Below are 21,469 nucleotides of genomic sequence, written 5' to 3' on the forward strand. Positions count from 1 at the left end.
CGGTTTTGCATATGAAGAGACTGACGAGCAGAATTCAAGTGTTGCTCGACAGCTTTTTCTGCTTGAATTAGACGATCAGACCGGGAAATGAAAGCCGTATTAATCTTTTCAGGCTGAATTTTCAGATCAGACACGTCCTGCTGTATGCACTTCTGGCTTTCCAAAATCTTATCAAACATTACTTGTACATCAGGACCCGGGTTACTTTCAACATCTCCACACAAGAGGAGTTCAGAAACGCGCAGACACTCGTATGCTATACAAACAACACGCCGTGGGCTCGGCAGGACCAGCAAAAAGGGGTCGTCACTTCTGTAAGCATAACCGACACTGACATGCATAAGCAAGAACGGAGGCATGCTTAGTGCGAAGTTCCGGCGCGGTCCGCCGTGCCCACTGAAGATGAAGCTGTGCAGGCCTTCTTTTATAGCTGAAGCTCTTGTCGACGTCACATCTCGAACAAAACTGCCAGCAGGGGGCTGATCGGGAGCTGATGCGTCATATTCAGATGCCAAGCCCACAGGTGATATCGGTGAAAGACAGTCGATGCACGTGTCATTGCTGATACCGACGAAGCCGAGCAGAAAAACCTGCATAAGCAAGAACGGAGGCATGCTTAGTGCGATGTTCCGGCGTGGTCCGCCGTGCCCACTGAAGATGAAGCTGTGCAGGTCTTCTTTTATAGCTGAAGCTCTTGTCGACGTCACATCTCGAACGATACTGCCAGCAGGGGGCTGATGCGTCATATTCCGATGCCAAGCCCACAGGTGATATCGGTGAAAGACAGTCGATGCACGTGTGATTGTTGATACCGACGAAGCCGAGCAGAAAAACCTGCATAAGCAAGAACAGAGGCATGCTTAGTGCGATGTTCCGGCGCGGTCCGCCGTGCCCACTTCGGCGCGAGCGGACGTGTCACTCACAGCACTCACAGCTCCGCTCTTCGCCGGCGGGGCGAGGAAGCGACGGGGAGACAGGCTCCCGTACTCGTCCCGTCCGGCCTTCGGAGTATATATCCCTTCCCTAGCGCGGGCGAACGTTCGCTCGGAACTTTGCTGGTGAGTCGGACGACCTCGATTCATTAGCGTACCTTGTTGCTAGCTGGCGTTATTGTTTCTGTAGCAATAAATCCCTATTTGTGTCAGCCAGTGTGTCGTTCCTTTGTTCCCCCAGAGCAAGGCCCGCCGTGGTCGGCGAGCGCTCGGTAGCGTACGCGATCACGGGGTGGGGTCCGGGCGGCTTTGAACCGTGTCAGCCGCGATTGAGCGGGGAGAACGTACTTATCTCCTCAAATCAAACCCCATAGTCTGCCCTCCTCAGCTCTGACTTGGCGTCGCAGCGAAAGCTGATATCCCAACCAAGAGCATCTGCGGTGGACATTGGGGTCCTGAAATAAGGATTCCACCCAAAATCTGTATTTTTTTTTAAAAAAGTGTACCTTTAAGCTTTATTATTGGTCTTTCATTACATATAATGGAGGAGATAAGGCAAAAAGCTGCGTACGCAGCTTGACTAAGGCCTTATCCCCTCAAAGGCAAAACAGTAGTGAACACAGACCGAACACCGATCAGAAACTAGTAACAAAGAATAATGAAGACAATAGTTACAAATGTACAATAGATTCAAGTATCTGCGCAAAAGAAAAACAAATTTCGGTTAGGAGCAAACACAAAATGCAGTGATAGGCCAAGTCGACAATGTACACAATGAAGAAATTATGGGTACAGAAGGAGCATGAGTAGCACAGCATATTATGACGTGAAGCAATGAAGGCACATAAAAATGTCTAGCACATCATTTGACATAGGAAAACAAAGGAAAAAACAGGTTCTTACTCGCTGAGCATTAAAAATAGCGATAAGGACACAAAAGTATGGTACAGCTGCACATTGCTTAAGATATAAAACTAATAAGGACATTACAAAAATAGTGTCATGAATTATCATGAAGGAAAAAAAAGTTGTTTTAAATGTTTGAGGTGAATGTTAAGAATGTCTGTATTTTCTTGAAGAAAATTGTTGAGAAGAGTTGGTATCTGATATTTTAGAGATTGTGTTGCATAATTAGTTCGATAATGCTCTACTTTCCAGTATAAGGGATTACGCGTATTATAACCCGATGGCTCTTTGATTTCCAACTCACCAAGGTTAATAAGATAATTATTGTGCTGTAGTTTGCCACGAATCAAACATTTACAAAGCTGGTATCTATGTATATCATTAACGCTTAGCAAATTCAGGTTATGGAGCAAGGGTGCAGTCGGATGATCATAGGCAGACCGGGTCATAACACGGATTGCCTTATTTTGGAGCCGGGACAGTTTTAACTTGTTGCTTAGTGTGGTAGTACCCCATACAAGAATGCAATAATTTATGTGCGACATGAACAGAGAATTGTATAGGATTAATGCTATTTTCTGAGGAAGGTAGTCTCTACGGCGATGAAAAATACCTATGTTTCCTAACTTGGAAGCTATGTGGTCCACATGGGTGTCCCAAGACAAGGTTTCTGTAAACAATACGCCTTGGGTTTTAAAACTAGGTACTATCTCTACTGTGCAATTATTGAGGGTAAGTGTTGTGTTTTTCGGAACAGATCGAGACTTTGCGCGATAAATGATGGCTTTAGTTTTTGCTTCATTAATTACTAGACCATTTGCCCTTGCCCAGTTACTAACTTTATGTACAATTGAGTTACCGCTATCAAGAAGTTGTGTGCACGTGTCTGATGAGAGTAATATGGTGGTGTCGTCTGCATATATTACAAATTCTGCTCGTGCATCAATTGCTGAAATGTCATTAAGATATATGTTAAATAAAAGTGGACCCAATATACTGCCTTGAGGAACTCCAGAGTTAATTGGCAACGGACATGATGGGTGATCGTTTATGCTTACGTACTGGGAGCGATCACTCAAAAAAGACTTCAATAAGTCTAAAGGTGGGCCGTATATACCATAATATTGTAATTTGTCAGTAAGAAGATTGCGATTCATGTAGTCAAATGCTTTAGTGAAATCAATGAATATGCTTAGTACAAATTTCTTAGCCTCCAGATTTTTAATTATATAATCTTTCTGCTTAAGAAGAGCTAACTGAGTTGATCGGTACTTGCGAAAACCGTACTGATCGTCGCTTAGTATATTTATCTTTTCACAGTATGATGTAAGCCGTTTGTGAATTAATTTTTCAAGTCCTTTCGAGAAGACTGGCAAGATAGAAATAGGACGGTAGTTATTGAGATTATTTTTTTCACCTTTTTTATGGATGACAGTTACTTTCGCTAACTGCAGCGATGCAGGAAAGACACCATCTCTGAAGCACATATTAAATATATCAGTAAGAATGGGGGCTATGATGTCTAGTACAAATTTGATAGGCTTGATTTGCATTCATTTTGGGTGGAAAAAACAGCGCGAAAGGGACGGAAGACAAAGAAGAAGGAAACCACACGGACGAGCGCTGACTCACAACTATTTTTTATTCAGAAAAAAAAACAGACATTTATATTTAAAAAGTCACATGACCTGACGTCACTCGCGCACATGCCCAGAAATACAACAGTCTAAGACTATATCATGAGTCAAGATTAAAACCTTACAATGCGATTTCAGAACTCTGTGATTAACCGAAAAAACACGAGACAGCCAGAAAAAACAAAGGTACTAAAAAAACAAAACAAATCACGTGTTGTCAAGAAAAGCGACCTCTTTATCGACCATCAATAAGGAAGGCTGACTGGTGCATTCATCCCGTCTTTTCCGAATGTGATATGCCTCAATGAGCTCCCTTGTCGTCTTATCTCTATGGCGGAATAAAATACGTGTGCGCGCGACTAGAGGGCTGCATACTTTCTTATTTTCAATCTTGCATGCTTCGCAGTGCTCTCTTAGATGCGAATAGTTTGAATCTGATAGTGAACGAAGATGCTCCCTAAGTCGAATATTTATACATCGGCCGGTCTGTCCTATATATACTTTTTTACATGAAAGAGGAAGTTCATACACAACTGAACATGCGCACTCTACACACCTTGATCTATGGGAAACCAAACAACGAAATGGGCTAATTCTTGATATATTGTCATGGCGGTTCCCTACCATGCGACAAAGCCCCCCCAACTTGTGTGGCGCAGAAAACACCACATTCACGTCAAATCTGCCCGCCACCTTTTTTAGATTATGAGCCGTTTGGTGCATATACGGAATAACAGCAAATTTTTTTCCTGTTCTGTCCAATTTTGTATTCAAGAAATCTTTTCGCACTACCCTCACCAGCTTCTCGCAAGTTGCTGAAATCACCCCCTGTGGAAACCCTGCGGCTTCTAATCTACTTACTTGTAACATCAGACTGTCGGCTATGCAGTGATGGCATGAATTTGTGAGGCTTGAACGTAAGGTAGTCATTGCAATTCCATTCTTTACTAGCTTTGAGTGCCCCGAGGTAAAACTTAACACCGGTTTTTGGGATCGGGGTGAATGCATCCAGCAGGTGTGCTCTTCCCTAAAAAACAACTTCAAACTTAAAAACTGCAGTGCATTTTCTGACGGCAACTCGAAAGTGAAGGACAGTCCTTTACCACATTCTTGAAAAACCTTTAGAATGTCATTCACTCTTGTATTGAAACTGTCCCTGTCTACTAAAACTAAAAAATCATCAACAAATCTTGAAATATGCATTGCAAGACCCCCAATTTTGTTTTTTATTTCCTTGTCTACCTGGGAAAGATAAATGCTGCTTAGGGCTGGAGCAACCTTCGAACCTATGCATATGCCCTTTCTTTGAACATATACATCTCCTCGCCATCCCACGTATGTTGATTGCAAATAGAAAGCAAAAATCTCAAGAAAAGCAGACACCGAAATGCCGCACCGACTCACAAACCTAGCTTCGTCATTTTCTTCATTTTTGCACTTGCGTACCGCTTTTAACATGCCTTTATGCGGAAGAGAATAATACAGGTCTTGTATGTCTATGCTGAAACCGGTACACCTTCCCGGATTTTCTTGCCTTAGGAACTTGACAAGAACATCGGCATTTTTCACAGCAAAAGGATCGTCAACTGTCAATTCTGAAATGTGTTCCTGTAGGTAACTAGAGATTAAATACTGCCAAGTGCCGCCTTCGGAAACTATAGCCCTAAATGGGACATCGATCTTGTGGGTTTTTGCCGAAAAAAATAAGTCCAATTCCGTTCCCTGTGATTTCTGAACCGAGGTGGCTAATGCTTTCAAATTAAACTCATTCAACAATGAGATCACCCGCTCTTTCACAACCACATGATCTACGTTGACCCGTTTAAAACACTTTTTGACAGCCGCCAAAGCCTTTTCATTGAACATCCCTTCCGGAATCACAACAAAATGCCCTTCCTTATCTGATAACACGTCTTAAATCGGCAGTGTGGAAATAATCTACAAGGCCACGCAAGTCCTTACTCCGTTTCGGTCTGCCCGGTGACACACCCAAGGCGTTGACGCTCTCCTCCAGGAACCTTGGCCGAAGTTCATCCTTGACTTTTCTGGAGATACTTCTGGAAATGGCTAGCCTCTCCACCGGTGATAGGATTGGCTCCTGGGAGTACTTCGGTCCGTGTTCAAGGGTCTTACGGTGTTGCGGTGGAAGATGTGCTTCGCCCAGAAGCTGCACTCTTCCAGCTTGCTTTGCAGTCCTTTCTTTCCTTGGAAGGTGAGGAAGGGCGGAAGCCCACAGGAACTCCGTCGTCTGCAGTGAGGTTGCAAACCACTCCCTGTAGACCTTGGTTTGCTGATGTTCTGTTCCGTACCGCCCGCATGCCACCCATAAGCACTCCTTCAGATACCGTGCCTGTCGCCAAAGCTCTGAACGAAGAATGCGACAAATACGTCTTGAATGCCCTGGTGACGGCTGTAGAACTCCGCACATGAGCGGCAGATCCGTGGGGCAAAGGCCGGGCTTGAAATGCCACGCAGCTACTCTGGCTCTGCATACACATACTGCATACAACGTGGCGATGTACGCTGGGGAAGACAGGTCTAAGTTGAAACACGTAAAAGAGCCCTGTGCACTAGAAATACACTGTAGTAGAATGGAAAGTTGGGCGAGTTGGTATGCGTTCATTTTGTGTGGAAAAAACAGCGCGAAAGGGACGGAAGACAAAGAAGAAGGAAACCACACGGACGAGCGCTGACTCACAACTATTTTTTATTCAGAAAAAAAACAGACATTTATATTTAAAAAGTCACATGACCTGACGTCACTCGCGCACATGCCCAGAAATACAACAGTCTAAGACTATATCATGAGTCAAGATTAAAACCTTACAACGCGATTTCAGAACTCTGTGATTAACCGAAAAAACACGAGACAGCCAGAAAAAAACAAAGGTACTAAAAAAACAAAACACAAATCACGTGTTGTCAAGAAAAGCGACCTCTTTATCGACCATCAATAAGGAAGGCTGACTGGTGCATTCATCCCGTCTTTTCCGAATGTGATATGCCTCAATGAGCTCCCTTGTCGTCTTATCTCTGTGGCGGAATAAATTACGTGTGCGCGCGACTAGATTGAAAATAAGAAAGTATGCAGACCTCTAGTCGCGCGCACACATATTTTATTCGCCATAGAGATAAGACGACAAGGGAGCTCATTGAGGCATATCACATTCGGAAAAGACGGGATGAATGCACCAGTCAGCCTTCCTTATTGATGGTCGATAAAGAGGTCGCTTTTCTTGACAACACGTGATTTGTGTTTTGTTTTTTTATTACCTTTGTTTTTTTAGTACCTTTGTTTTTTTCTGGCTGTCTCGTGTTTTTTCGGTTAATCACAGAGTTCTGAAATCGCGTTGTAAGGTTTTAATCTTGACTCATGATATAGTCTTAGACTGTTGTATTTCTGGGCATGTGCGCGAGTGACGTCAGGTCATGTGACTTTTTAAATATAAATGTCTGTTTTTTTTTTCTGAATAAAAAATAGTTGTGAGTCAGCGCTCGTCCGTGTGGTTTCCTTCTTCTTTGTCTTCCGTCCCTTTCGCGCTGTTTTTTCCACCCAAAATGAACGCATACCAACTCGCCCAACTTTCCATTCTACTACTTGATTTGCATGTTATACGCATCACAGCTGCAACTGTTTTTGAGGGACATAAACGCGGTTATTACTTCGTTCTCAGTTACTGGATGGAGATACATACTGTTTGTGTGGTTAAGTTTTATAAAAGAACTTGCAGCACCGGTCAACGTCGGTGTCGGCAAATTAGTAAAGTATTCAATGAATACATTCGCTAAGTCAGAACCGGATATTGTTCGACCATTTATGACAAGATCGTCTACAGAACTTGAAGATGCTGACCGATTTAAGAGACTGTTTAGTTTGTTCCACGTAACTTTAACGTCACTGGCGGTACTTTGAAATGAATTTTCAAGGTAACTCACTTTAGCAACCTTTAGTGCTTTATTAAGATTGTTGCGGTATTTTTGAACTCGCGCAAGTCGCTGACTTCAAGGGTGGCTAAGAATTTGCTAAACAGTTGATTCTTCAAGGTAATTTTGGTTAACAATTGAGTCGTTATCCAAGGTTTTCGAATTCTGTTAGAGGTACGATATTCTATAACAGGAAAGTATTGATTATAAAGTGTACTTAATTTGTCACGGAACAAATCAAATGCATCACCTGCGTTTACAGCATTTATCACATACGACCAATTGACGTTCTGTAGATCGTGACGAAACCTTATCAAACTTGAAGGCAAAATTTTCTGATACAAAACAGATTGCGCGGTGTTTATTCATTTTCTACCTAACTTAACACATATAAAAATTGGAAGATGATCACTGAAGCCGTAAGCCATAACTCCTGACACAGTTTGGTTGAATTCGTAATTAGTTAGAAATAAATCAATTAGCGTTGCAGAACTGCATGTAACTCTTGTGGGTAGTTTAATGGTATTTTTTATGTAATGTGTCTTAAGTAGAAGACTGAGCTCTTTCACAGCTGATGAATTTGAAAGAATGTTAAGATTAAAATCACCGCCACAGACAACATGAAGTCTATTCTCATTAACATATGTAAAAAGACGTTCGAGAAACGCAAAAAAAGGTGAATAATTTTCTTCTAGCAGCCTGTATATTGTTACCAGTATGGTTTTGTCGCATAGTACTGATAGTACTTCTATATCTCTAGTGCAAAGTGTTAAAGATGGCAGCAGCTCATACTTTATGGTGTCATGTAATAATAAGGATACACCCCCTCCATGACTATGTTCTATTCAAGTTGCATGTATTGTAACCAGGAAGTCTGTAGGCGTCCATATCACATGTGTACCAAGTTTCAGAGAACATTATAACCTGATATTGAATTCTTGACTAACTGAAAAATGTGTCTAGTAAAGTACTTTTATTTCTTGCCGACTGCGTGTTCACGTGAAATACCTTAAACGAAGTTTGGAAACCTGCACCAAGAAAGTTGTATATATTATCTGGATCTATGTAACATTCACCTGACATTCAAGAAAAAAAGAATCCGCTTAACCGAACAACAACCATGGAAACTACAGTTCTATCATTGCCAGGTCACCTACTGTCTTGATGCGCCACGCATTCTCGCCATCTTTCTGCCTGACAAAGATCTTTGCATTCCTGTGCCATGCATACTGGAAGTTGCGGCTTTTCGCCCATTGTTTCGCGTCCCAAAGAAGAGCCCTGCAATGCTTAGTCAAGTTTTCTTGAATGTAAACTGAAGTTCTAGATGTCTTTAGCGCATGCCTTTTCTGAAGCCATTCGTCCCGCGTGTCTTGTGCAGCAAACCGTACGATGACACCGGGCATCTTATCTGGCTTAGGCGGCAGTCGATGAACTGTTACAATATCTGCTTTCGGGAGGGGTGCGAGTTCCAGTGACTGCGCTACATCATTTACTTTTGCTAGCAGGTCCTCATTTTCTGTTTCCTTGATACCGTGCATTTCTAGGTTGAGCTTGCGGTTCCGCCATTTCAAATCATTCAGTTGCTCCTGTACGGACGGCAATGCAATGTCTGTCTTTGCTTCTAGCACCTGGACTCTGTTCTTGATGTCCTTTATCTCATTGTCATGACGCGCGGTGTCAGCAACAATATTGTCATATTTATCCGACATTAGCTGTACAGATGCTTCAATGTTTTCAACAGTGTCTTTCAAAGACATGAGAGCGCTGAGCTTCTCTTGAATGTCGTATAAGACATAGCTGATGTCAGGCCTGTCCTCATTCTGCTGCGCAACACTGCTCTCAGCTGCGTCAGCCTTGTGCTTTCCTTTCGCATTACCTCTTGATTTGCTAACACGACATGTCTGACATCGCCATGTCTTTCGTGTCACTTCCCTCATTGCAATATATTGCGTTTCTGAGGCGCCGCAACACTTTCCTAAGTGGTAGACGTATTCACACTCATTACATTTTAGGTAATGTTCACTGTCGACCTCTACATTGCATGCTACACACGTTAAGCAGTCATCATCACTCATCATTCAGAGCAAAATACACACTTTTGGCAGCAGCAGGGACACGAAGGAATGACAAAAAACTACTTAGAGTACACGGAAAGACACCAACCTGTGAAAAACAGGAGTGCGGCTTAGAACGATGTTTCCTGTGTCACCGCTGCTGCCAGAGTGAAAGCAGGTCACTTCTTCCTCGGCTTATGTAGCTGTCAGCCTTGGCACGTGTGACGTCAGTCGGTCCTTGCGGTGCCTTGAAGCTCGACGAAGTGTTGCTTCGGAGCAGATCTTCTGCGCAGCAGTTGAATCACAGCGTGTGATTACAGCCTCTGGGGATGACCACGGTCAATTGAAGAGACGATGGACCTGCCAAGTTGTCGTGCCTGTGAAAAACAGGAGTGCGGCTTAGAACGATGTTTCCTGTGTCACCGCTGCTGCCTCTCTAAACTACCTTTTTGAAATAAATGTTTTCTACTACTACTACTACTACTACTACTACAAAAGCCACGTGCACGGTCTCGAATGACACACTGGCAGCAAGACAGCACCGCATGAACAGCTGGCCTAAAAGAACATGTATTCCTGTTATTAAAGTAAGGACACGCTGGCAACACCACATGATCAGCTGGCCTAAAAGATATCCTGTTATTACATAGGAGCCAAATCGCTCCGCGATCTTCAAGAGTGCTGTTATTACATCGGAGTTATGAGACCGCACTGCTTCGACGCATCACCACTCCAAGAGCCGTCATCAGTAGATCTGCCTACAAAAGCCAGCGTGCACGGTCACGAAAAACCCACTGGCAGCAGGGCAGCACGGCATACGCAGCTGGCCTAAAAGAAAATCATCTCCTGTTATTACAGTAGGAGCCGTATCGCTCCGGGATCTTCAGGTGTGCTGACTACGGCATCGGGGTTATGAGACCGCACTGCTTCGGCGCACCTCCACCCCAAGATCTGTTCCGTGGATCTGCCTATAAAAGCCAGCATGCACGGTCTCGAACGAACCGCTGGCAGCAGGACAGCATCGCATACGCAGCTGGCTTAAGAGAAAATTTACTGTTATTACAGTAGGTGCTGTATCCCTCCGGGATCTTCAAGTGTGCTGACTACCGCATCGTGTTATGATACCACACTGCTTCCACGCATCTCCACTCCAAGAGCCGTCATCAGTAGATCTGCCTACAAAAGCCAGCGTGCACGGTCTCGAAGGACCCACTGGCAGCAGGGCAGCACCGCATACGCAGCTGGCCTAAAAGAAAAGTCTACTCCTGTTATTACAGTAGGTGCTGTATCGCTCCGGGATCTTCAAGTGTGCTGACTACCGCATCTGGGGTATGATGCCACACTGCTTCGACACATTTCCACCCCAAGAGCTGTTATCAGTAGATCTGCCTACAAAAGACTACTTGCACGGTCTCGAAGGACCGACTGGCAGCAGGGCAGCACCGCATACGCAGCTGGCCTAAAAGAAAAACATGAAAAAACGTAAATTCCTGCAAGTGTCAAGAACTTCTGACCAGCAAACTTCTTACTACATTAATAACGGAATAGAATAGAACAGAACTTAATTTACATCACTGTAGATGATGTAGGAGGCCTGCAGGAAAAGCTGCCAGAAGCCAGCTTGACAAGGCCGCAGGCCCCCTGCATTGGCGGTACTCAGTGGAGATCCCTCTTTATCCTGTTTTGTGTTACAAATATCTTGGTATCCATATTACTACCAACCTCACTTGGTCCATACGCACTTCTTACGTAATTAATAATGCTAATCGCATAGTTGGATATGTATACTTTCTCTAAGGCGCCTTCTTCCTCAAAACTAGTAACCGGCCGATTTGTTTGGCGCATCCACATACGCCCATATATCTTATTAGGTTTCACCAAAAACGGCTGTCGAAGGCAGTTCGCACTTTCAGCGCTGACATTTCCTGTGGAATTGGAATTAATGTGCAGACATGCGCGCTAAGGTGCAATGCGGTTAACGACACCTTGCAACGGTTTTACTGGCAGCTCGGACTCCGCGCTTGCAAACCGTGGTCTTTGGTGCACGGTGGCTTACGGCTTTTTCACTCGCTTCGCTGACGAAGGCATAACAAAATCGTTCATTTCCATGTGAAGCTATCGTGTAAACATTTCATGTAAAGTGGTGGCTAGTTCCAAAGCACTTTTTCCGAAGTGCGGAGCACATTAGGTACAGCGACATCGAGCAAGCTGAGCGCAGTGATCCGCTGTTGTGCCGGTGGGTGGAACATCGTTTCAAGATCGAAGCCCGCTGCTCGCTAGGGTGCACTGCAGTCTCACTTTTGCACCCATGTTTGCACCGCATGCATTGTTGCGTCATGGATTTCCGCCTGTGCCAGTTGCGCATCAAGTCCGTGTGGTGGCGCATGGGCGCGCAGGACTGACACCTTTGCAGAGTTCATTTTTCACTTTACGTTTGGCGTGGCTGGGGCCGTGCTTTCAATAAAGTCGAGATGAACCCACCTTAACACTGGCGACGAGGATGGGATTCTTGTTCAACTTGAACGCCCGCCTTGATGACTGGCAAGATTGTGCACAGCGGTTCGGATTTTTCTTGGAGGCACAGAATACCACAGAAAGAAATGGCCTATGCTCCTTAGCGATGCCGCTCTGTTCCAGTTGGCGAAATTGCTCGTGGCGCCGGCCCGGCTCGAGGATACGCCGTTCGAAGCAAGACTCGCCCTGCCTGGGGAGCACCGGAACAACTTGAGTTCCATCCGGCAGCTGCATACCTTGCCGCTCTTCGAACCACGGCGCAACATTGCAATTTCAGCGCCCTTGACAGCGCGCTTCGCGACCGTTTTGGGTTGCGAAACGACAGGGAGAAGCGACAACTGTTGGCTGAGAAAGAAGTGACCCCCCCCCCCTGTTGAGGAGGCAACCGCTGCCGACGAGGAAACCAGCCACAGCGGCCAACCAAGCGTAACTATACGCCGCGCATCGAGCACGGGTGTCGACAGCGAGCAAGAGTTGCGGGCAGTCCCGGAAGGAACAGTCTCCTGTACGTGCTGGCTGCGGTGGCCCCCACGAACGCCGTCTATGCCATTCCCGCGATGCCCAGTGCAGGGGCTGCGGAAAAACTGGCCACATATTGAGAATCTGCCGGTCGCGAAGGCCGCGGGACTAACGTCAGAATTCCGAAACCGACAGCAGGACGCCCCGCAGTGGACCCGCACGAACTGTCATGTCCGAGCTGCAACTGCTATCCACGATGTGCCCGGAGGAAGATACATGTGGTCAAGCCATGCCGAATGGAGGAGGATTCGGGGTCAACATTTTCACTAGTCTCTGATGCCACAGCCAGGCGAATTTTCCCAAACGCTCGTTTACCCACTCTGGCACCAGTTAATATCATGATGGATTATCAGGCCAATCGATTAGCTGTGCTCAGATATGGCGTGTTCAGAGTGAATTTCAGACTTTGATGGTCTATTTGTCATTGTCAAGGGCGAGCGCCCAAGCCTCTTTGGGCTGGACTTATTTCCAGCACTTGGTATCAACATCACAGGAGTGTGGCGTATCAACCACCCTTGCAACCCAATTGCTGACGTATTCCAGGAATTCAGTTCAGTGTTTTATGTGGCAGTGAGGTGTCACACTGGACCACCTGTGCAGTTTGCACTTAATCCCAATGTTGTACCAATCCGATTGAAGGCACAAAGAGTGCCTTTTGCACTTCATCCAAAAATCGAAGGAAAACCGGGTAAGCTCATACACCAAGGGGTCCTGGAGCCCGTTCACCATGCTAAATGGGAGACCCCTATCTTCACCAACATAAAGGCTAATGGGGACGTCCATATTTGGGCAGACTACACGTGCATAATAAACAAAGCTTTGCAGCAACATGCATATCCAGTGCCTGTGGTCAGCATCTTGGCATCCCTCTCTGGTGGAACAGTCTTTGCAAAGCTGGATTTTGCCCAGGCTTATCATCGGCTGCCAGTGACCGAAGAAGCGGTAGAGGCTCAGACCACTGTAACTCATCGGAAAGCTTTCTGTGTCCACAGACTTCAATTTGGGGTCAGCATCGCACCCGGAATTTTCCAGTATCTCATGGAAAATCTCCTTCGGGGAGTACCACGGGTCATTGCTTACTTTGATGAAGTCATTAATTTATTTATTTATTTATTTATTTCAATACCCTAAAGGCCCAATGCGGGCATTACATAGGGGGGGATTCATCAAGGAAAACTTAAATATACAACACAAAACATAAACGGCTGAACACAGAAATAAACAAGTTAAGAAGTAGGGTACAAGATAATAGGAAAAAGTGGCTATGAACAGATGCTTGGAAAAATGCACATGTAACAAATCCCACAAATCAAAATAACAAAAATTACACCTTCAGAAGTTACACGGATGGCATCTAACATTTCGAGGAACGTTTGGGCCGACACGCACACACTGAAGCAAACAAAACGCACAAAACTAGAAACGCACATCATTCTACATTGGAATTTTCTAAGTATGACCAAAGAGCTGTTTGAAATGACGATGTTCCAGTGATATTCGCAATGCTAGACGGAAGCGAATTCCACTCTTCAATAGCCAGGACCAAAGGTGAGTACTTGTATCGTTCTGTCCGAGCGAAAATGGGTTTAGTCTTCTTGATATGGTCTACACGAGCCGATGTGTGCGGTGCCGGGAGAAGATGTGAACTTGCAAATGGTGTGTTGCTGTGGTAAAGAGTGTGGAAAAAAGATAAGCGGCTGAATTTTCTGCGCATGACCAGAGGCGGGAGATGGAGCGATGTTTTCAGTGCTGTTACACTTTGGTATCTAGAGTAACGGGAAAGGATGAATCGAGCAGCCTTATTTTGTATGGATTCCAACATGTTAATAAGATAGGTATGATGAGGGTTCCAGATCACTGACGCGTATTCGATCGCAGGCCTGATTAGCATGTTGAATGCATTCAGTTTTGTGTCCTGGTTGCCTAGGTGTAGTCGGCGTTTAAGAAGACCAAGTTTTTTTAAGGCTTTGGCAGTGATCAGTTCAATATGAGTGTTCCGGGATAAATTAGAGTTAAAATTTACACCGAGGTATTTTACCGACGCTGCAGTTTCAATGATAGTATTATTAACTGTGTAGGCATTAGGACTCGGGCTAGCAGTGGAAGTAAACTTAATATGTTTAGTTTTATCTGCGTTAATTACCATTTGCCACCTGTCGCACCAATGAGTTAGCTCGTCAAGATCAGTCTGGAGAGCAACGATGTCGCAAGGGCTCGATATTGCTCGGTAAATCACACAGTCATCTGCAAATAATCGTATTGTGGATGTTATGTTCGACGTGATGTCATTAATATATATTAAGAAAAGCAGTGGACCCAGCACCGTACCCTGGGGAACTCCTGAATCAACACCTGTACGTCTTGATGAGAAGCTCCCTAACTTAACTGACTGAAAGCGATTTGTTAGAAATGCGTTAATCCACTGCGTGGTATGTTGGTCCAGCTGCAGGTTTCGTATTTTTATCATCAGGCGGTTATGAGGCACGCGATCAAAGGCTTTAGAGAAGTCAATGAAGATGGAGTCAATGTAGAGGGAAGAGTCGATTGCTTGATGAAGGTCCGTTATTAACTCAAATAACTGTGTGACACGATAAATGTTTGCGGAAGCCATGCTGGTTGTTATGAAGCAAGTTGTTCTGGTTAAGATGAGTCATAATGTTAGTGTATATTATGTGTTCGAGTACCTTGCAACATATCGAGGTTAGTGAAATCGGCCTGTAATTATTAGGAACGGACCTGTCTCCAGATTTAAATACCGGGATTACATAAGCGGACCTCCAATCTTCTGGCACACATGTCGTATCGAGTGACTGCTGGAAAATGAGAGATAGCAGGAAAGCTGTGTGCTGGCAGGTTATCTTTAACAGTTTCGCGTTGATACCATCGGGTCCTGGGCTAGTGTGGTGAGGTAGGCGTTCAATTGCACGAGCCACGCCAAGCGCAGATATGTGAATGGGTGAAAAGGGAATCTGGATATGGGCCTCAGGAAGCAGGAGAGGATTGTAAATGGGCAATTCGTCCGTAAAAACTTGTGAAAAGTGGCTATTGAATTGCTCTGCACATTGTTCTATAGGTAGGGGGCTGCCGTTTACATCCAAAAGAACAGGAACCGTACTAGCGCTTTTAGGGTTAACAGTGTTCCGAAATTTCTTGGGGTCAGTTCTGATCAAACTAGGAAGTGTAAAATTAAAGTATTTGTCTTTAATGAAGAGCTGCTCAGTCACCTACAGAAAGTTCTAAGATGGTTCCAAGATGTGGGGCTCAAGGTGCAGAAAGAGAAATGCCAACTCTGTGTGGCTCAAGTAGAGTTTTTAGGATTTTGAGTAGACGCCAAGGGCATTCATCCAACTCCTGAAAAGACTAAAGTGATTATGAATGCACCTTGTCCTGCAAACAACACTGAGCTACAGGCCTTCCTGGGGCTCTAACTTTTACCATGCGTTTCTGCCTCATAAGGCAACTATTGCACAACCGCTGCATCAACTGTTGAACAAGAATGCACCATGGGTCTGGGATCGTACATAGTAGAGGGCATTTGATAACGTAAAGCAACTGCTATCATCCAACCAGTATTTAACGCATTTCGATGAGAGGAAACCACTGATCCTGGCTTGTGACGCCTCTCCATATGGAATAGGAGCTGTGCTGCGGCACAAAATGCCTAATGGCAGAGTAGCGCCAATCACCTTCTATTCAAGGACGCTGTCTACAACTGAGCGGAATTATGCTTAGATTGATAAGGAGGCACTTGTAGCGGTTGCAGGTGTAATAAGTTCCATGACTACATATTTGGTCGCCCGATCCAGATGCACACGGACCACAAGCCACTTTTTGGGCTGTTCACTCCAGACCGTCAGACTCTACAAATGTTATCACCACGGATGCTGTGCTGGTCCATTTTTTCGAATGGGTATCAGTATTCTCTCTGCCACCAGCCTGGGTAAGCAGGTGGGCCACGCAGGTCTGAGCAGAATCCCCCTAGCACACTAGCCCCCCGATGACCCTTTTCCAGTAGAGATCGTTATGCTCTTGGACATGATTCCGGAACCTCCACTCCACTCAGCTGGCATTGCCACGCACTCTACCAAGGACCGTACTGTATCCCGTGTACTGAACTGGGCATGGAAGGGGTGGCCACCAAGGCACAGCACGAGTTCGGAGTTTACACCATTTGTATCCAGGCAACATGAACTGTCAGCCCACAAAGGCTGCTTGCTGTGGGATGACCGTGTGGCGATTCTCGAGGATCCTTGAAGCCTTGCATGCCGGACATCCAGGTATTGTTCAGATAAAGGCACTTGCGTGCAGTTATGTATGGTGGCCGGAAATTGATGTGGCTATTGAGGACTGGGTGAGACAATGCTCTCAGTGACCGGAGACATGGCCAAAGATGCCCAGAGCACCAGTCCATCCACAGGAGAAAACCCAAACACCATGATCTCGCCTACATATTGATTTTGCGGCGGCCATTCCAGGGGCAGACATTCTTGACAGTAGTGGACTCGTATTCAAAGTGGCTGGAGGTCATTCCAGTGTCGTCGATGACATTGCTCACAGTGATCAACGTTTTGCGGAAGCTGTTCGCCACTCATGGCCTCCCAGCCAGTCTGACAATGGCACTTAGTTTACTTCGGCTGAGTTCCGGAGATTCCTCAATGCCAACCTGATTCACCAGGTGACCTCCACACCGTTTCATCTGGCCACTAACGGCCAGGCAGAAAGGATGGTGCGAACAACCAAGGAGGCAGTGTCCCGCATCATTCAGCGGAATTGGATGTGGAGGCTAGCAGACTTGATGTTGCAACATGTGACCCCGCACACTGGCACAGGACGATCACCAGCTGAACTGCTGATGGCCCGCCGGCTGTTAACCATGGACCGACTGCATCCAGACAGGGCCCCAGACAAGACCTCTCAGCAGAAGGGATCATTGCCCATCCCACGAAACACATAACTTCTATAAAACGTCTTCAAACTCCAACAATCTAGCAATATCTAACTCTAGATTGAAACATTAAAAAACATCTCAGCAATAGAGATTTATCCACAAATGTTTTAAAAACATGCTGACAAAAGAGGTTTATTCACAAACATTTAAAAACATACTGACAAAAGAGGTTTATTCACAAAACGTTTTAAGAACTCCAAATATACATCTTCCACGCAACGTTTTAAACATTTCTCTAACGAGAAGTTTACTCGCGCACGTTTTAGCAAGGTTTATTAACAGCAATTTGTTCCGAATGTACCTTTGCATGTATGTCCAAGTACTTGACATAAACAGTCGGTAAATGTGAACTAACGCCACAGTGAACCTAAGTCCAATCATATGAATGTTTATGTATATTTGGTGATTAGTGACGACTGAGCTAGTCATGTACGTGACTCAGCGCCAATTAACATAGGATAATTGTGCATGGCCATTAGGGCAGCAATGAACGTTGCAAATAGCATCCTTTTTCGAAGTCAATATACAATAAGAGTAATAACAGGAACATAGAGTGCGCGTCGGACGTACCATATGTAGTAGAGTGCGAGATAATTTCTATGACTGCTGGTTTCAAGCTCCACGCACACCGCTGGCAGAAACTGATGAAAATACGGCAGAGATAGATTAAGTGGGTTTTCTTGCCCCATTTGCATGTGTATTTATGCTGCAAAGGGCGCCTGTCTGCCGTTTGCAGTTCGAGCTATACTGCACATATCTGAGCAAACAAAATCTGCAGCTATAAAAAAAGCACGAGCACCAAACCTAATGAAATCTCACTGGTTGATATTAGAGGGTTCTGAATATATAGCATACTGACCTTAAGTCTATAGGCTTCACATAAGCAGCCATTTCCAAAAATAAAGATGTCTATGTTCTTAATGAGTTCTTGCGAAGTTTTCTAGATCATTTTTGGCAGAACATTAACAGGCATATATAGCACCTCTATTTGTCTCATTGTCTACAGAAACCTGAAGATGGATTTCTTCTAGACATTGCCGTATAGTTTTTGTTACACGTTGCATAGCCTTTCTTGTGTTTCATGGGATGCCACATTTTCAGCCTGAAGGCCCTGTGTTCGCATTCAACTATGGCCAGGGTTTCCCATGGGTCTCCGCTGTTATATCGCGAGCCACAGGCCCAATCCCCTATGAAGTTACTCTTCCAGATGGCCGAGTGTTGCACCGTCACATTGATCAGCTATGTCGCCGGGCTGTGATGCCTTGCACAAGCAGGGAACCAGTGGCCACCAAACTGCAGCCAGAGGTTGACCCCACAAAGGAACAGCCGCCGGGAAAACTTTATCCCATGCAAGGCACACCACCAGAACAAGTGAGCAGTGAGCCATTTGGGGACGGCTCATTGGGCGAGCAGCCAGCCATTGAGCCAGCCTCAGATGATGCAGACGCCACAAACCATGCCGACGGCTACACCTCAGCCAGAGTCATCAGGGAAGCAAGATGGGCACACTGAACCACTAAACCTATAACCTATGCCGCTCACAGCGAGCTCAGAGGGCCCCATCCCGTCTGCAAGACTTTGAGCTGGCACTGGCTGACTGACTGCCGAGTTTGAACTAAGGGGTGGTGTCCTGTGCGCTTCAAGTCCGTGTGGTGACACGTGGGCGTGCAGGACGAACACCAGTACTGTGTACATGCTTGTCACTTTTCACTTTGTTTTTGGTGCGGCTGGGGCCGTGTCCAAGTTTTTAATAAAGTTGCGATAAACCGGACTTAACACTATGCCAGTGTCGTGATTACCTTTTTTTATTTTTCTGTCTAGTGCACCCCGGCACTGACTTAGTACAGGCACTTTATGTGATAGTGCTTCTTGATGGAGATTCGACAGAAAAACACCTCACCGGTTTGCTTGTACCATGTGTCGCGAAACAGCTTCCATGATCGGAGCAACCGCATTTCTGGCACATTGTCTAAAGAATCGGTTTTGAGGTGCTTGTGACCAGTACTTGGCGCGCAGTGACGCCTCGATGCGCAGCACTCAACTCCTGTCGCGAGTCCATCGGTTCACCGACTAACCTCACACTTTGCCGAAGGAGTGCATTTTTATTGAAAAATTATATCTGCATCCGGGACTTGAAACCTCATGAGAAGTTTCCTGCTATTGCTGGAAGGAAAGCGTCACTGACTTGGGGCAATCCCAACAGATGGCGCTGCACACCCACATGGCAGGTAGTCTGTTGATAGCTGTAAATAAGCCTCGGTGCAGTCGGCTAGCAAGGCGTCTCACTCGCTGCGACAATGTGCTTCTCAGCCAAAGCTAAACGGATTGAGCGAGCCCTTCCCCCTTAGCATGGATGCCCACTCGGCTGGTAGCCCACCCAGCCTAGGAGAGGGCAATGGTCCACGGTCCAGTCTGCAGCCGTGCAAGGGACTGCCCTGCACAGACAGAAACCACAGGGTGCGTCAAGGACACACTCACTCGTACCACAATGAAGCAGTATATTCGCACAAGAAAACGGGCAAGGTTACTGCTCACACACTTCAGATATGAACGCTTTAAAGAGTGTTTTTGCCTCTCAGGGCAAAGGCATTTCCGAGGGGAGTGGTTACAAATTTATACAAAGAGAACAAAAGCGAAAATTTAACATACAAGCGTCATGTTCCTGGTTATACATTTGAGTAAAAGAAGTAAGCATAAGTTGTAAGTGCAAGATAAGAGAACAAACAAAGGCAACTAAGGTAAACAAAGATAATGAAGAATAATAAGTACATTTGTTAAGAGCCTTAGTATACAATGCTAGCAAAACTGTTACGGAAGAGCAGGTTGTCTTGAATGCATGCTGTCGATCCCGGACGGTGGTTCCAATCTGTTGATGTACGGGCAATGAACGACTGTGAACAAGTTTTTGTTTGGCATGACGTTATGCCGACTTCGTGAACGTGATCTAGCCATGGAGAGATGAAAGACAGAGAAGATGCGATTTCATCGCGTAGATTGGGACAGTTGTGAAAATTTTGTGAAATAAACATAACCGTGAAAATTTTTGACGGGGGGCTAAAGGTGCAAGTTAATCGTATTTTTCATAGAGGTGCCACATGCAGAACAATTAAAGTTAAGGAGGGTATGTTGCTGGGCGAGTAGGTAGTGATCGAACATCATGGAATCGCAGCGCTAGTAGACAAGGAAAAACAAGGAGGACACAAACACACACTTGCGCTGAACTGTCAACTTTATTTAGAACTTGTCCAATCCGTGCCTTATATGTAACAACAGGGCATTAACACGCAAGCACATCTACTGCACAGATACGACGGGGATAGTCTCAGTCACTGGAAGAGAGCAACGCCGGCTACTGCTCCGGTGAGCTCGAGTTCTACGGCTTCGCACTGTGGACTTCCTGCCGCTCCTGAGCCCGTTCCGGGGAGTCACCGGAGGACGCAACCACTTGCTACGGCCAGGGGTGCCTCAAGAGCTGTTGCCACCCATTCGGGTGGTGCTCCCAACGCCAACAACACCGGCATCATCTCCACGGGCGCTTGGACCGGAAGCTTGTATGACGCCGCCAGCAACGCCAGCCTCAGCACTTCGAACGCCACCTCGATGCCAGCTACTGGACCCACGCAACGCTTCACCAGCACCGAACCGTAAGCACGAACGCTAGTAGACTGGGTGTTCCAGAGTAGTGTGTATTGGTAGTCTTTGTCTTTTGTGTTAGTTTTGTGTGTTAGTGTTTGTGTCACGTAAGGTGCATTAATTGTCCGTCTGTGTGGGTACACCCGTCGCCAAGTCCATTCTTTCGGTCCGACTGTTCTCTAGGGAGATCCGTGACAACCATCCTGGTTGCCAGCAGAGGTAGCAGCAGCTGTACAGAAGTGGCTTCCGCGTCTGTCAGTCCAGGTAGGGCTCAGCCAGGATTACGTGGGCGATACCTACAGTGACGCGCTTAACAGAAGGACCACCTGAAAGAACAACATCGGTGAGCTCTCCATTGCAGACGTGGTGCTGTGCCCCAGCGAAGGGCGGTGGAGTGGCGGT

The 21,469-nt window shown here is 45.8% G+C and overlaps 1 protein-coding gene across 2 annotated transcripts in view; it reads right to left on the minus strand.

Annotated features, from left to right (window-relative positions):
- Window positions 1–3,261: 3,261 nt before the first annotated feature.
- The window catches only part of LOC144094325 (uncharacterized), a 241,601-nt gene continuing 223,393 nt past the window's right edge, over window positions 3,262–21,469 (minus strand). For both annotated transcript variants that reach the window (XM_077628268.1, XM_077628266.1), the window contains 2 exons: window positions 9,563–19,869; window positions 3,262–5,974 (listed from right to left, as the gene is read on the minus strand). In XM_077628268.1, the coding sequence (XP_077484394.1) occupies window positions 19,817–19,869 (53 nt within the window). In that variant the 3' untranslated portion in view covers window positions 3,262–5,974; window positions 9,563–19,816. The remainder of the gene's footprint in view (window positions 5,975–9,562; window positions 19,870–21,469) is intronic.

Source organism: Amblyomma americanum, chromosome 6 (assembly GCF_052857255.1).
Source record: "Amblyomma americanum isolate KBUSLIRL-KWMA chromosome 6, ASM5285725v1, whole genome shotgun sequence".
NCBI lineage: Eukaryota > Metazoa > Arthropoda > Arachnida > Ixodida > Ixodidae > Amblyomma > Amblyomma americanum.